Source organism: Cetorhinus maximus, chromosome 14 (genome assembly GCF_964194155.1).
Source record: "Cetorhinus maximus chromosome 14, sCetMax3.hap1.1, whole genome shotgun sequence".
NCBI lineage: Eukaryota > Metazoa > Chordata > Chondrichthyes > Lamniformes > Cetorhinidae > Cetorhinus > Cetorhinus maximus.
This window is the reverse complement of record NC_135892.1, coordinates 91598651-91616110: the sequence shown is the minus strand read 5'-3', so window position 1 is coordinate 91616110 and position 17460 is coordinate 91598651. Positions and strand designations below refer to the sequence as shown.

Sequence of the window (17460 nt, the reverse complement as noted above, 5' to 3'; positions counted from 1 at the left end):
CAGAGGGCCAGTGAGAGGTGGAGGCAAAGAAGAGATTGCCAAAGATGTCATAAACAAAAGGACAAAGGGGTGTTAACGGTGGTGATATTAGCTAAGAAATAGGTCAATGGCTCATTTTTGCATACCTTTTAGTGTTCAGAGATTGCGCCAGGCATGAGCCCATCACAGGAATGAAACAGATCAAGGTCAACAAATAACAAGCACAGTTCAGCTAACTTCCTGAAGGATGTAAGTGCCCCACTGAGACCTGGTAGGCAACCGCCTTCTTAGGAATGTGAAGTGGTGATACTGTTAAGAGTGAGGAAAAACTTGGCCGGCTGGCAAAAAGAAAATAATTTCAGTTTTGAGAATGAAAGATTAGCATTAAATGTAAACTGCAATCCAGCACAGCCTCCACTCAATACCTGTCTGAGAACCCTGTCCCCACCATCCTCCTCCTGATCAGTTTAGTGAGTTCCCTTCTTCTTAGGCAGTCCCTCGGGGTCAAGGGTGACTTGATTCCACGCTAAACATGTGTTCTCAGGTGACTGAGGAGTCCAATGTGCGACCTACAATCTCTGTCACAGGCAGGGCAGACGGTGGTAGGGGGAACTTTGGAGGTGGGGGGTGGGGGTGGGGTGGGGGGGGGGTACCCGGGTTGCCAGGCGCTCCTTTAACTGGTCGACGCTTGGCTTCAGCTAGTCTTTGGCAATGAGACAGGGGATGTTGGCCTGAGCGAGAACACTGACATTGGTGCACCTATCTTGTCAATGGATTTGCAGGATCTTGCAGAGACAGCACTGGTGGTACTTCTCCAGGGTTTTGAGGTGCCTGCTGTATATAGTCCACGTCACTGAGACATATAGGAGGGCAGGTATCACTACTGCTCTGTAGGCCATGAGCTTGGTGCCGGGTTTGTGATCTTGGTCTTCAAACACTCTCTCCCTCAGGCGGCTAAAGGCTGCGCTGGCACACTGAAGGCGGTTTGAACCTCGTCGTCAATAGGATTCCAAGGTATGTAAAATGATCCATGTTATCCAGGTCACAGGGAAGATCATCGCAAGAATCCTCCTCAATCACTTTCTCCCGGCAGCTGAAGAGCTCATCCCAGAGTCACAATGCAGATTCTGCCCATTAAGTGGCACAACGGACCATCATCTTCACCGCACGGCAACGGCAAAAGAAATACAGGGAACAGCACCAACCCTTGTACGTGGCCTTTTTTGAGAAACGCCTTCGATACTGTCAACTGCGAAGGATTATGGAGCATCCTCTTCCATTTCGGCTGCTCCCAAAAGTTTGTCACCATCCTCTGCCTGCTCCACGATGACATGCAAGCCGTGACCCTGACCAACGGATCCACCACAGACTGAATCCAAGTTCAGACCAGTGTCAAGCACCAAAGCTCTACTTGATCTTCCTTGCCTCAATGCTCCACCTCACCCTCAAGCAAGCTCCCAGTTGGAGCGGTGCTAAACTAGAGAACAAGCGGGAACCTGTTCAACCTCCGCCACCTGCAGGCCAGATCTAAGGCCGTCCCATCCTCTGTCATTGAACTACAGTATGCAGACGATGCTTGCGTCTGCACACACTCTGAGGCCGAGCTCCAAGCCATTGTAAACACCTTCACCGAGGTGTACGAGAGCATGGGCCTTACACTAAAGGTCCTCTACCAGTGAGTTCTAAGCCTCTTTTTAGTTATGTTCCCATCTGATCTCTTCCTGGGCACAGTTCCACGCTAAAGAATCTCAATTACTTGTTAAGTGCAAACAGGGCACTACAGTGATCACCATGAGCACTTTCTCTAGAGTTTGCTATTAGCAGACTTTATTTTATTAGATTATGGCCCAGATCCTTATAAAAATAAAATAGAATAGACTCATTGGGTAAATGAGACACCACTGTATTCGCTGCTCTCAATGTGATCTCCTCTACATTGGGGAGACTAAACGCAGACTGGATAACCACTTTGCAGAACACCTTCGCTCAGTTCGCAAGCATGACCCAGACCTTCCTGTCACTTGCCATTTCAACACACCATTCTGCTCTCATGCCACCTGTTTGTCCTTGGCCTGCTGCAATGTTCCGGGCAAATTCTCCCATTGATTCTCATTGACTTCAGTTTTGCTAGGATTTCTTTTTGTCACACTCAATCAAATGCAGCCCTGATTCAAGGGCAGTCGCTCTTCTCTCACATCTGGAATTGAGCTATTTTGTCCATGTTTTGAAGAAGACTGTAATGAGGTCTGGAGCCGAGTGGCCCAGGTGTGACCTAAGCTGATCATTGATGAGCAGGTTATTGCTGAGTAAGTGCCGCTTGATGGCACTGTCAATGTCATCTTCCATCGCTTTGCTGATGAACGAAAATAGACTGATGGGACGGTAATTGATCGATTGGAGTTGTCCTGATATTTGTGGACAAGACATTCCATGTCAGGTGGTTGTTGGTGTTGCAGCTGCACTGGAACAGCTTGGCTAGAGACATGGCTAGTTGTTGAGCACAGGTCTTCAGTACCAAAGCTAGGCTGTTGTCAGGGCCTATTGCGATGGTGCCTTAAGCTGCTTAGATTCCAAGCTCTGGAATTCCCTCCCCAAACCTCTTTCTCACTACCTCTCTCTCTTTCTTTAAGATGCCCCTTAAAACCTACCTCTTTGATCAAGCTTTTGATCACCTCTGCTGATATATCCTGTTGTGGCTCGGTATCAAATTTTGATTCATGACTCTCTTGTGAAGCACTGTGGGACATTTTGCCTTATTGAAAGTGCTGTATACATGCAAGTTGTTTTAAAATGCTTTGGGATACCCTGAGGTTGCAATGGTGCCATATAAATGCAAGTCTTTCTTTTGAATTAGAGATTCGTTATGAACAAGGTGGTAAATTTGCCTCTGGACTAAATTCAGAGCAAATGTCTAATGTTGCAGAGCAGAGTTTTAACTTTAGCAGGAGTATTAGAGATATATGTTTTGTGTTACCAGATAGATTTCTGCATCCGAGCTTAAAGTATGGATGTCACCGTCATGTAGGATATGACATTGCTGCATGTTAATGACACCTGGATTGGGAAACTTCCATGTCAGTTTTACACATGCTAATGTGTTATTTAATCAAAGTGCTAAGTTTTTAAAAATAACAAAAATAGCTGGAAAAACTCAGCAGGTCTGACAGCATCTGCGGAGAGGAGCACAGTTAACGTTTCGAGTCCGTATGACTCTTCATCAAAAACCTTGTTTAGAAAGTTGATCAGTGAAATATCTGGCTCTGCTCATTTCCTCAGTCCTCCACAACATGCAAGTAAGTGTTCAGTATCTGACCCTGTGGGAGTCAATAATCCAGATATGGTTTACACTAGAAGTTATATATTTTGGTACCTTTCACGCTCTTGCACCCTTTCATTTTTCTTACTCATTCATGTTCTTTCTCTCACTTTCTTATCTCACTCTCTCATTCTTTCTTTTTTTACTTTTTTATGTTCTCATTCTCCTTCTCACACGCTCTCTTTTCTCTATCTACCCCTACCCTTCCAGTTCCTTATTTTCTTGGTTTCATTGATATCGAGAGCTCTCTTTCTGGTTGCCATCTGAGAGCCTGGGTGCAGCCTGACCTGTAGGAACAACACAACTGGGCCTGTTATGTTGCTTCTTGGCCTCAGGGTGCTGAAGTAATTGTGCCTCCAGTACCTAAAGATGCTGAGGTCAAACCTCCTAACCCATACTTTGTACAAAATCAGATTCTGACACCTTGCACCTTGATGAACAATACATGCAGCATTTGAAATAATTTGCAAAAACAAAACAATATTTTATGGGTAGCATCAATAAAATAGCTTTTGTGCTTAATTCAGACTGTTACTAACTTATTAGGATTTGGAATGAGTATTTTTGTCCTACTTCAACAGTTGCAGAGATAAGTATGCAGAGAAATTGTATAAGTTTCAGCTGCATTAATGATGGTTCTGTTTTGCACAGTAAAATAGGTGATGAACTTGCTCTTTTTTAAGAAGAGAATTCTTTGAGCGGACTGTATCCACTGGTCAGTAACGTGATCACCAGAAAGGGCATATGGTTGCAGAGCTGGAATACCTTACTGTTTATATCATGCAGCATGCAATTAATATTTAAAGCTACTTTATTAATAAAAGATTAATGTGCTGGATTGAGGCTATATGACAAGATTAGTATTGATTGCTGTGTTGAAGTCGCTTGGGCCGAACATGGCAGGAGAGTCTCTTTTAAAGAAGCACTCACTGGATTGTTAAAGTGTAAGCGCCACTGATAATTACTGCCAGCATACCTTCACAACTTTTCACCAACTCTTTAATATCTTCAATATCAATATCTCATCAATGAATATGAAAAATAGCTTCTTGCTACTGCTTTCATATGGACTATCCCTGTGTGCTCTTGATGAAGTTCCTGTAACAATTTCTCTCTAAAGCTTGATGAAATAATGACTCTTAAACCCCATGGGAGACAGCCTTGACCTACACTTGGTTCATTTCTATGTGTGCAATACTCCTGCAATTTCTCATACATCGCACTCTTTAAATCAGCCACTCATGACATAATTGAGCACTTTACTGAGCAGCACATCTCTCGAGTTTCTTCACTAATTTCTCTGGCAGACACTGGCCTGTCATTTATGTATGTAAAGTAATTCACAATGACTCTGTGGCTAGAAATGAATCAGTCTTCATGGGAAATACGGATACAATGTTTGCATTTCTATCTTATTGAACACATCTCCATTGGCTAAATTAGAAAATAAATTTTCACTGGTAGGCAGTGGATAAGCATTATTCTTGATCACCTTATTTACTGTTTCTTTCTAATCTCTACAAATCTGAATGGACAGATTTGCTTTTTGGATGACCACAATGGGTGTGACTCATTTACTGCTCTTCACCACCTTTATTGACCCTGCTCTTTCAAATCTATTCAGCCCTTTGCTTCTTTTAACTGTGCATAAGGCACTGGCTTAGCCTTGCAAAATGTCAGCTGTACATTGTCCTTTATCTTGACTTCAGCCTTGTAATGCCTAATTTTATCATTTGGTGCTACTTGCTGAAAGACCACGTTGTGCTCTCTTAGAATTTCCTCAATGTCAGATGTATGCTTACTGATCCCTACTGTAAACTCAGTCCTGTTTAACTGTATTTTCTTCAGCCAATTCCTCCCCCTCAGAGAGACTTTGTCCCCCTCTACTACTACCAATGGCAATTAATAGAATGCATAATCATATTCCACTCTAACGCTGACTTCACCTAACACTAGAATACTGTATTGGAATGACTAGTCAGTTTCACATCCGCTTTGCATAAGGAAAGGTGACTTAGAGCTTCTTGTCTTTGAAGACATTACTCCCCTGCCTCTTAGGAAAAGGATTCCCTTGCAATTTGTAACTATCTTTTACTACCATTTCTGAGGCTGTGGCCTTCTTCCATGTCAGCTCATTGCCTTTGCTCAAAAGCTTGGCCTGGATTTTATTGTACTTTAGTCCTCCTATGAACGTGTCTCTAAAGTCACTTTCTAAGTTCATGCCATACCCACAGTGAAGAGAAAGTTCCTTTAATTAGAGAATGTAATCTGTAACAGACTCACTTGGCAACTGCCTTCTTTCGTGGAATGCAACTTTCAGTGCAATTGTGCTGTAATATGAATCCAGAATCTCATTAATTTCAGAATAGTCCATAGTACTGGGGTCTCAAGGACAATGCTGTTGTCAAAAGCATCTGGCCCTGTTATGGTGAGGAAAACTTGCACCTTATCTTTATCTTCTATTTTATTCACTTTCAGTTAAATGTGTAACCTTCACTTGTAATTACACTAGTCCTCTCTGTTAGGGTTGAATTCCCCCATTTTCCCTAAATATGCCTTCATTGCCACTTTTTCAATTACATGCTGTGCTGACTCAGTGTACCTGAATACAACGTGGACACAGAGCAATCTTCCAAATTGTTCAAATTTCCTCAAAATCAACTTTAGAAGTACCAAAAAATGTGACAGTATTCTTTAGTCCTTAATTTCTCAAATGACATGTAAAAAAGAATTCCATCCCAGCCTTGTCATCATCTTTCTTTTGTGTATTGCATTGAGTAAGGTTGACACATGCTCGGATGCAGGCAGCTGTTATTGAACTAGCTTTATTTACACCTCCCCAACAGAGAAGGAAGCCGGGAGAGTAATATAACAAAATGCTCAGATCTTGCAACATACTACAATGGGTCACTGCTGTTATGCAGCAAAGCTGTTATGATGAAAGGCCACTCACAACTGAGTGAAATGGCTTCTCACCCATTTCATGGAAAACAGGAGACCATGAACTCCCTGTTTTAGCATTTATTGAATATTCTCGATTGTTGATATCTCTGAATTTGAACATACACAGATGATGGGCAGGAAAAGTCTACCTGGCCCATCAAGACTGCTTTGATGACAAGATGACTGATGACATTATGCCTGATACATTCCCCCCACCCCCCTGCATCTTTCAGAGATCTCTGCACTCCTCTTATGGCCTCTTGTGCATCCCTGAATTTAATCACTTCACCAATGGCGCATGTGGTCAGCTGTGTTGGCCTTAAGCTCTGGAATTCCTTCCTAAATTTCTCCACTTCTTTATCTCTTTTTGCTTAAGATACTTTTTAAAACCTACCTCACCTGCCCTAATTTCAATTTTGTTGGATAACTCTCCTATGAAGTGTCTTGAGATGTTTACTACCTTAAAGGCACTATATAAATGCAACTTGTAGTTGCACTTGCATGTTATAAGTAGGCAGCGCATGATGCAGCAAGGATTATTTGATCGGACCTGCAGTTGTGATTGCTGATGTGTTATTTGAACATGCTGACTGTTGACTTTGAGAGGAGGTGGCTGACATATCTGCTTATGTGTGAAATTAATGGCTTTTTGAGGGCATAGGAAATGGCTCAGAGAAGTTGTTTTAAAGTTGAAGGTTGAAAAGACTATCTCCGCAAACATATATAAGTGATACAGAATAATCTTCTTATTTTGATGGTGATTCTTAGTTGGGCTTTAATTAAGATTATACCTTTAGAAATATATCATAGCAAAATAGTGCCATTCAAAGTGGTGTGATGTGACTTAATGAGTATAGATCTGCCCAATGTAGAATAAATGAGTTCTAAAGACCAGGAAAGTCCCAGATTTAAATCCTGGTCTGTGCTGAGTTAATTGGTCTTAACCAGGTCTATAGTTGACCTCGATGCCCATTGGTAAGTATCATTTAAGATTCTCATTCTTATTTCTTTTCGGAGCTGCATTCAGAAAGAAATGTGAAGAAATATATTTTGCAAGTGAAAATAGGAGGAATTACCTTAAAAGGCAACAATTTAATTGGAATAATGACATAGAGGGACTTCCGTGTGCCAGTATGCAGGTCGTTAAAGGTCACAGTTCAAATACGTAAAGCCATAAACACTTATGCCCTCACCTATCCCTGACCTTCTATCTCGTTTCAACTGCTCCACCCCTCCTAAACAGTATAATATCCATCATATATCTACTTCTCTTTAGTTCTGAAGAGTCATATGGACTCGAAACGTTAACTCCGTTTCTCTCTCCACAGATGCTGCTAGACCTGCTGAGTTTTTCCACCATTTTCCCTTTTATATTATTATTAAATGAATCACCAGGGTTGTTCCTTGGTCTATATTGAATTAGCTAATCTCAATCAGGATTGAAGATTCGGGGCTAGAGCAAAGGGAAACCATGTGGAAAGTTTGACTCTGTGGATAAGGCAAATAGGCTGATGTGGCAGAGACAACTGAACAGATGAAGCCCAGGAGTTCTTCATATTTGTTGTTGGAGATTAGGGTAGAGAGAAAAGGAGTTTAAGAAGATGGTTGGAGCAGAGAAAATAAGTCATTTCAGGATGAATGTGGTATGGCCCAGCCAGATATGGCAATGAATGGCTGAATCAGTTGTGTGTCAGATATGTTCAAGTCTGTGCCATTTGTACTTGAGGATTCATAGCAGATGGAGTGACCAGGGTGGGAGACAGTAAGAGTTTTACTGGGAACAGGAGGCTGATAGGTGGAGATGAGGGAGTATTTGAGCAGATGTATCGCATAACTCTGCTGTCAGTGGCAAAGGGAGGACCAAATATCAGACAACTGAACTTTAAAAGCGCAGAAGTGGATGACTGTTTGAGGGAATGGATTGGGTATCAAAAGCTTAATGTAACTGTGCAACCACCTTTTCTCTGTCAGTATGACTCACAATCTTTAAGAAAGGAAGAGTGTGTGGAATTCATTTAATATTATTTTGGCAGACCTCACAGGAACAATGCTTCACCCTTTCAGAGAACACGACATGTTTCAGAAAAATTTTTTAAAATGGAGTATTAAAAACATTGTTTTACACTTACTATTTCTGCTCCAGTAATAGAGTAAGCATGACCTTTGACCAACTTCTGTGAAGTAATTGCCTCAGTCTCTGCTGAACTTGTGATCTAATGCATGAAAAAAAACATCAGTTAAATGGTCAACATTCACATTATCCTACAGGCCATTGATATAATTGTTTTATCAGTCATCTCAATACATAATTTATGATGCTATTTTATATTTTTAATCGCAGCATGAAATTATATTCATTACAGGATTTTGTATTTGAGAAACCGTGAACAGCCAAGGTCCATATGATATTACGTTACCAAGTGGAGTGTAGGAGAAGGTGAGGTAAATCATAAAGTAGTTATTATCTGATGCTAAAGCAGAACTTCAAAGGCTTGTAGATTATAAGAAGAAGGTAAGAATGAAGGAAGCAAGGAATTCCAGTCTTGGGGTCCTAGAAAATAATTAGATAGGAGACGGTGCAATAAAAAAAGTGAAGAAGAAGGGAACAAAAAGCATGTGGTTCAGTACATTTGGAGGTTTGCACTAAAGGTTTGTAGGTTACCCAGGTACCAACAATTTAAAAGACACAAATATGGTCACGTCCCCGAATTAAGGGCAAAGATATTAATAAACTGAAATTAAAATTCTTAATTCCTCTTAACTGAATTATAGCTGCAATGGCCTAAATATGTAGATTTTTCTTGAATCTCACATTTGTAGCCTAAATTACCCATTCACCAGGCTGGATTTACGCCTTTACATTAGGACAGACTGCACAAACTTTATAGGATCCACCTGGCATTCACTGAATGGAAAGAAAATAAAGGGCACCTGATCTGCCCTAACAGGAAATGAAGTCAACCCTACCCTATGATTCCCATTCTATCTACAATACATCAGATCATACACCAAGCGGAAGAACTTCGCTGTTGAAGTGTGAAGGTTGTTTACTCATGTCCATAAAAGTAAATGAATGTATCATTTGCACAGGGTGAAAAAAAGGATGTCTTCCTATGGAGGCAGACAGTGAGAACATTTTAATGTAATATTTGAGGGAGTGGATGGTTGAGAATCCTTAAATTTTTGGGACCAGACAGGATGAGTGCAGAGTGAGACAGATTTTCTCACTGCCCTTGGATGTCCGTTGGGCATAGCATGTAGAGACAAACTGTTCAGGCAGGACTGTATACATGTAACAGAACCCACCCCATTACCTGTGCATTTCGCATAATCAACAGAAAATTGGACTGGTTCTGTTACATTTGAGCACGATTGCCCCCTATATGATATTATTCTATTTACTATGGCCCAAACATGCAGGAAGCGTTAGAATTCTGATGAATTCTAGAACGCTAACCAAGGCTGGGATTTTCCGGTTCCGCCAGTGGCAGGCTTCGCCACTGACAGGACCGGAAAATCCCTCTCAAAGTTCAAGTCTTATCATAATTTGTTTGTTGCTTTTATCCCAACACAGCTAATGGAGACAGCGTTGCATTACAGATAAGGTGATATTGATAACTCCAGAATGACTCAGACCCATGCAGTGAGGTAGATTTCCAAGGGGCCTTTGGAGGAAATGTTCCCCTAGCAACAAACGTTAAGTGTCCCATGGCAGTAGGGCCAGATACTGGAAACTACCATTTCTTCTCAAGCAAGTGACAATTTCTACTTTGCTACTATAGATTTTCTGATGATCACTGGGGGAGTTTCACTGCCAGAATTGTAAAGCGGTGACTATAGCTTTCAAGCAACTTCACATATGCAGCTGTTTTAGTCTTGTTGCCAATGTTCTGATTTCATCCCCAGTTACAGGGCAACAACTTATCTTTACATATTCTGTTGAAGAGTCATACGGACTCGAAACGTTAACTGTGTTCCTCTCCGCAGATGCTGTCAGACCTGCTGAGTTTTTCCAGGTATTTTTATTTTTGTTTTACATATTACAGACCTGCTTGAACTTCAATATTAACAAGTGCAAAATGGGCCTGTTTCTAGATGACCTAGATCTCCCAATTAGCACTTGCTAAGTGCATCCAAAGCCTATTTATGGAGCCTCATTATAGTAAGCAAAACTTCAGAATCAGAATGTTTGACACTTAGGGAGTTCGGCTCCGAATTAAAATTTGCAATACAAATGATAGGAAAATTTCCCTGACATGTCCCTCATGTGACACTGTCACATGAGTTGGGACATGTCCATAACTTTAACTGAAACCTTTATTGAAAATTTAAATACCCACATGAAACCTCATCCTGCCCTTGGATGAGGTTTCATGCTTTTTCTGAAGTTCGCCAGGGCTCCCAGCCTGCCCATCAACCTTAATGATTTTAATTAGTGTCTCAATGGCCTCAATAGGCTGTTGACAGGTCGGTGGGCGCGCAGCTGACTTGGCTGCGCCCCTGCCAACCTGAAAATGGAAATGATGCGGGGTGAAGTTGGGAGTTCCGCCCGACGTCATCCCGCGTCATTTTATGCATTGGCGAGCGGGCCCCACCCCCGCTCGCTGACTGGAAGATCCTGCCCCTGGTATCCAGGAATATTTAATAGCCAGTCCTGCTCTCCTTTGAGCCAGATCTCTGTTATCACCACAACATCATATTTCCACAAACTCTATGCCTACAATTTGCTAATCTTATTTACCACACTCTGCATATTCACATGTGAACTGCTACCCTAAACTTAATTGCCTTCCCTTTACACTGAACCCACTTAATACCTTACTATTTCATACTCCAATGCTCTCTGTTTCTCCCAATATTCTTTGTATCTTGATATCCCTCTCTAGTATTACCTCCTGGTTCCCACTCTCCTGCCCAAGTTAGTTAAATCCTCCCCGATAGCACTAGCAAATTGCCCCACAAGGAAATTGGCCTCAGCTCTGTTTAGGTGCAACCTGGCTGGTCTGTACAGGTCCCATCAACCCCCGCCGACCTGATCCCTAAGTCTTAAGAATCTAAAGTCCTCTCTCTTACACCATCTTTCCAGCCATATATTCATCTGCTTTATCCTATTTCTATACTCACTTGTGCATGGCTCCAGGAGTAATCCTGAGATTACTACTTTTGAGGTCCTGCTTGCTAATTTCCTACCTAACTCTTTAAATTCTGACTGCAGGACCACATCCCTCTTTCTGCCTATGTCACTGGTGAACCACAGCCACTGGCTGTTCACCTTCCCACCCCCCGTCTCAGGGTACTCTGAAGCCAGTGACATCCTCTACCTTGGCACCAGGAAGGCAACATGCCATCTTGGATTCATGTCCGTAGCTGCAAAAACACCTCTCCATCCCCCTATCAAATCTCCTATCACTATTGCTCTTCCAGTATTCCTTGTGCCTAAGAATGATGAGCTCTTATAATATTTTGGATTAGGCAGAGACTCACGTTAATAGAGCAGCCGAGCAGTGAGCCACTTCTTAATGCCTTCCGGAGGATCTTAAAGAGGTTGCTTGGTGCTTTATCCAAATCGTACCACTCCGAAATTCCTCCTGTAAAATCTTCAAATCCTTCAGTGGTGGATCCTCCAGATAGTGCTTCATATGATCCATTTAACCTAGGAATCAGGTACATTACAGTTAGTTCAACTGGAAAACTAAGTGGCACCGTTTAGCCCTGTATCCGAAACCAGTTTCCCACTGAAGAAAATGGAATTCAGCGGGAAGCAGCAGGGAAATCATGTGGCACAGGGCCAAACAATTGTGTAGGAAAAAGAAAAAAGAAAAAGGTCCACCTAGCTTTGAGTGGGAATCCTTGCCATCTGCTCCACTGAGCTGGTGGAAATCCAAAATGGTCAGCTCCCAATGGATCCAAGGCAGGTAAGTCAATGTTACCCTGTTTCCCTGGCTAGGCATGGTTATTGCCAACTCCAATATTCAGCAGTCTGTTTTATCATGGTGGGCTCATGGTCAATCCCATCCTAACTAGTGCTGTCAGAGAGCAATCAGTCACAGGAACCTTGGAAGATTTTCCCTTTCCCTCTCAGGAACACCAACTTTACCAACCTGACCGTTATCCTACCTGTGATGAGCTAATTCAGCACAAACCAGGGACAGAATATATGACTCTCTTGCTCCATATGGCTATGACACCCAAGCTCACTGCACCCGTGATTGATCCCAAACTTACCAACCAACAATTAGAATTCATATAAGCAGAAATTTTCTCCAGCTTCATGTCAACAAAATAGAAAACATCCTCTGCAAATCCCACTAGCCTCCACGCAGCATTAACCTCCCTCAGCTATCAAGTCCAGAGATGGATAACCATGGCATACGACTTAACTCCAAGTTCAGTTTCTTCTCTTGTTTCTGATCATAATGAAAACATTTCTTTGTAATATTCTCTGTAATATTGCAGGCCCACTCAACAGCCTTAATTGGGCTATTGGCATACAACCCACCCTGCCACTCAATCATTGCTGGGACAGTGGGGAGAAGCAGTTGATGATGATGGCACAACACTATTTTATGGGTCCGCCTGCAGACGTCCTGTAAAATCCAACCCTTGGGCCAGATCTTCCGTTTGGCGTGCGGGGGCGGGCCCTGCACGCCAACGTGTAAAATGAAGCGCGGTGACGTCAGGCGTGCATCCCGACGTCATTGCGCGTCATTCCAATCTTCAGTTCAGTGGGCGCACATCGGGGGTGGCTGCACGCCCGCCAAACTGTCAAAGGCCTGTTAAGGCCATTAATTAACTAATTAAACTGATTGTCAGGACTGCCCGTCCAACCTTCAGGTTAGCGGGCAGGCGAAGAGCCCAGGCGGCCTTCGCATTTTCATGAAACCTCATCCACAGGCGGGATGGGGTTTCATGAAGTGTTTATTAATTAAATAAAATGTCTTCTGAAAATTCAAACATGTCCCAGCTCATGTCTGAGTAATTTTATTTTTTCTTGTTTGCAATGTTTTATAATTAACTTAATCTCTGAGGCAGCTCCGTGCCTCAGGGAGATTTCTGCGCTTTTTCACGCACATGCGCGAAAGAGCGCAGGCCCCGACTCTCCCCGCCCGCACGGGTAGCGCTGAGTGCTTCCGGGTCTGCGTCATGCTGGGTGGGCCTTAATTGGCCCACCCACGCAAAATGGCGGCACACAGCCGATCGTGGGTGGCAATTGGCTCCACGCCCACCCACGCCTCCTCCCAAACCACCCACCCGACAGGGAGAAAATTCTCCCCTTGGTGTTGGCCTATTAGCATGCCACAGGCTTCATTTGCCCACTTATCAGGAGAGGAGAGTTACACAGGCAGTAAAAAGGCATTGTGCTTTGTGGATTTGTTAAGGCTGAAAGCACTAATTGATAAAGAACCAGATACTGGCCATAAAAGATAAAAGCAAAAATAAAAGCAAAAAACTGCGGATGCTGGAAATCCAAAACAAAAATAAAAATACCTGGAAAAACTCAGCAGGTCTGGCAGCATCTGCGGAGAGGAACACAGTTAACGTTTCAATCCGTATGACTCCTCAACTGGCCATAAAGAACTGGATGATGGCCATGATGGACTTACTTACACAGTTAGTAAAAAGGTATTGTGCTTTGTGGATTTGTTAAGGCTAATAGCACCAATTGATAAGGGACCAGATAATGGCCATAAAGAACTGGATGATGGCCACGATGGACTTACTTACACAGTTAGTAAAAAAGTATTGTGCTTTGTGGATTTGTTAAGACTGAAAGCACTAATTGATAAAGAACCAGTTATACTGGCCATAAAGAACTGGATGATGGCCATGATTGACTTACTTTGAATAGGCTTTCTCCAACAGAGCACTCCAGAACTCGTTTCCAGATGCTGAGTGCACAAACATCAGCTGATCATCCTTTGTGGGCAACCTGTCATCAATCACCACATCCACCCACTCTCCGTACTGCCAGAACTGAACAAGAACATGAAGAGATCATTACACTGGGATAGAACTACGCCATCCAAAATAGTCCAACAATCTGAATTATAATTAAATTCAGACAGTTTTAATGAATTCCTGATTCCTGATGAATTCAGCAACACTCCGCATTAATAGCGCTTATTAAAAGCATCAAAAGAGCACAATTGATTAAAAAACAAACCCTTCTCAATGATTAAGAGGTCCAAAGTGCAAGGCATAAATATAAAAGGAATAAAAGGTGACAGAAATAGCTGCACAGATGTTAGGACTACTGCTTATTTGGAGGATTAACAGTAACAGAATGGATGGCTAAAAAGCCTGCTTCTGTGTTCTATCTTCTACATTATTTGCACTCCCGATGATATATGCCCCCAGATGCCAGTTTTCCTTCCTCTCAAATTGGCCTTTACTGCCCTCACTCAGTCTCCCCTCTTACCCCTCCCTCTTATCTCCAACTCACTCTCTCTAACACTCTCACTTCCCCCACCATCTGCACCCAAAATTCCAATATATGCTCTGGCAAAGCTCCTTTAACTCCTTCGTTTAGAAGCAGAGTTGGGGTCTTTTATTGCCCAGTGCCTCCACCTCACAGTAAAATCTAAAAGTATCAGCGATGAGACTTACCTGGAAATGGAAGATTCCTGCATAATCAGAGTCAAAGTCTTGCCCACTGGGGACAACCCTGGACAGAACCTCATTATTCAGGGTCAGCGATGCAATGGCAGCCAAGAGCCAGCAGTCACCTATAAAGAAAACCAAGAGGTAACCAGAGTCATTTAACTTTTATGTTCCCCAATCAATGCAATTACATCCAGCTGTCAGGTTTATTTATTTCAAAGTTCTGTACGTTTCAGATATGTGTATATGAAAAGTTGGAAGAAATTGGAGTGGTGTGACCAAAACATCTAGGCCAGGGGTGATGGAGGGGGTCCAGGAAAGAGAGAATAAAAATATATTAATCGGGTTGTCCCCCTTAATGGCTCAAAACAAGGAAGGAAACATTCTTTGCCTATCTTTAGAGAGCTATCTATCCTGAACCAGTTGAACTGAAAGCTGTAGTATTCAACTTCCTCACATCAAGAAGAGTCATATAGACTCGAAACGTTGACTCTGTCTTTCTCACCACAGATGCTGTCAGACCTGCTGAGTTTTCCAGCATTTTTTGTTTTTGTTTCAGATTTCCAGAATCCGCAGTATTTTGCCTTTATGTTAACAATCTAGTTACTTGGTCGTGAGGGTTTCACTATTGTCTGTATAAATGGCATGTAATATATCCTCTGTGCACACAAAGACTGTTTGCCTTAAGAGAGACGTGTGCGCCAGCATGGCAGTCCTTGATCAGCTTTTCTGCACCATGTCAGAGCAGTCTGGTGATCTTTCCCTCATTTGCTTATGTAAGCAAAGCAACTATTACATTTCAAAATAATTAATTCCAAGGCTTATTCCGCAATCTTGTGCTCTCAATGTGAGCCGTTTGTTCTGGGAGCGGTTTGGAGGTCAGGCTATAAAGCTGTAAATCGTCACTTACTCATGCTCCCTTGTGCAGGACTTCCCCAAGGAAGAATACAATTTACCCACCCCACCCAGTGTCAAATACTTTGGAAGATACCATATAACTGCATTCTTTCCATTTCCCAGGAATCAGTACAGACCAAGTAATTGCCAGGATATAGTAATGTGAATGTAAAAAATTCTGATATAAGCACTTTTTCAGTGGGAAGGTAGCTCAGGAGGACATCTGCCAGACTTGGGCATTCCAACTAATTTTATTACATATTCTTTGAAGGCTCACATACAGAGTAGGGTATCAAGGGACAAAGCAAGAAAGAAAATAAAGAGAGAAAGTAGTGTTAAAACCAAGATCCTGGAGGTGAATGGTGTTTTAATAATCACCCCATACCCAATTCTCATTCAATTTTTCACAACAGGCAAGAGGGTCTCAATTGACAGTTGTTGCTGTATACACATATGTATTGGCTTTAATGGAGTAAATGTTCCAAATATGCTTTGTAGAGGACAAATGGATATCAAAATGGAAACATTTGGAGAGACGACCAGTAGTCTAGTTGAAAGAAAATGTATTTCGAGGAGATCAGAGGTGCGAGGGGTGGGAGATTACTGTAGTTTGAGAATAAACTCCAGATAGTAGTGCTGAGACTCTACCATCAAAGATGGAAAGAAGTATGGGGAGTGGCGGGGGAAAAGAGGTGGCTGCTTTAATAAATGAAACCCAGTGTCACATTGAGCACAGCAAAATAGCATCCAATATAAACGGCATGAAGTCAAAACAAAACCCTTGAACCAAAAGGCAGTGAACCACTTCACTTTCCTTTGAGCTGGAAATCCTTCAAGAAGGGAACAGAGTTAAAGATTGTCTATTGACAGAAATATATGAAGTCTCCCCTTATTTTGGAAACTCACCATTGCCCAAACCTACACTAACAAAAATCCTAAATCAATACTGAGACATACTTTTGCACTGAAGGTTTATGTGGTTATACATTTTAATTAGAGTCTGAACCTTTGATGATTTCTATTTCAGGCATTTAAAATAAATAAATAAACAAACAGATAATCAGTATCTTCATCCTTTAAAAGGTAGAAGAGAGAAAAGAAAAACAACAATCCCAGAGAGGGTGTTGAATAACAGGACCAGGAATTTAGGATGATAATCTGGCTGTACGATCATAGACTCACTGTATCATATCAATTTGCAGCAGGAGAGGAGGCCATTTGGCCCATTGTGTCCACGCCAGACGACAAGTAGCAATCAAGCCTAATCTCACTTTCCAGCTGTCAGTCCTTAGCCTTGTAGTTCACAGCACTTCAAGGGTTCCTCTCTTGCTTGCAAATCCTTTAAATTCTGGTTGGGGAGGCAGGGCGAATGGGTTATGGGCATCTCTTACCAATACTCCCAACATCAAGGGGACATATCTGACAGAGTTCCAGGGCTAGAACACCATCTTTTAAAGTCATCAGCGGAACTCACTCACTTTGGGGGCAATTTAAGGGCCCCCAAACCTTTACTACAGAAAATTAATCTCGGAGGGACCCAATTAAATTCTTCAAGAGGCCTGCATGCTCCAATTGAAAACAGAAGAGTAGAGAGGAGACATTTTTTCAGAGCCTCACAGGCTTCCCCTCTGCCATGAGAATGAAATTGTGGCATTCTGGCAGTCTAAATGGCAGCTCAGGGCAGGTACCATTGAAGTGCCCTTGCTGGCACAATTTCCCCACCC

The 17460-nt window shown here is 42.3% G+C and overlaps 1 protein-coding gene across 1 annotated transcript in view; it reads right to left on the bottom strand.

Moving 5' to 3' along the window:
- LOC144689827 (calpain-2 catalytic subunit-like) overlaps positions 1 to 17460 on the bottom strand; it is an 82706-nt gene that overhangs the window by 42436 nt on the left and 22810 nt on the right. The window contains exons 3-6 of the mRNA XM_078557234.1: positions 14846 to 14964; positions 14079 to 14212; positions 11723 to 11891; positions 8368 to 8451 (exon numbers count right to left, since the gene is read on the bottom strand). Of these exons, the coding sequence (XP_078413360.1) occupies positions 8368 to 8451; positions 11723 to 11891; positions 14079 to 14212; positions 14846 to 14964 (506 nt within the window). The remainder of the gene's footprint in view (positions 1 to 8367; positions 8452 to 11722; positions 11892 to 14078; positions 14213 to 14845; positions 14965 to 17460) is intronic.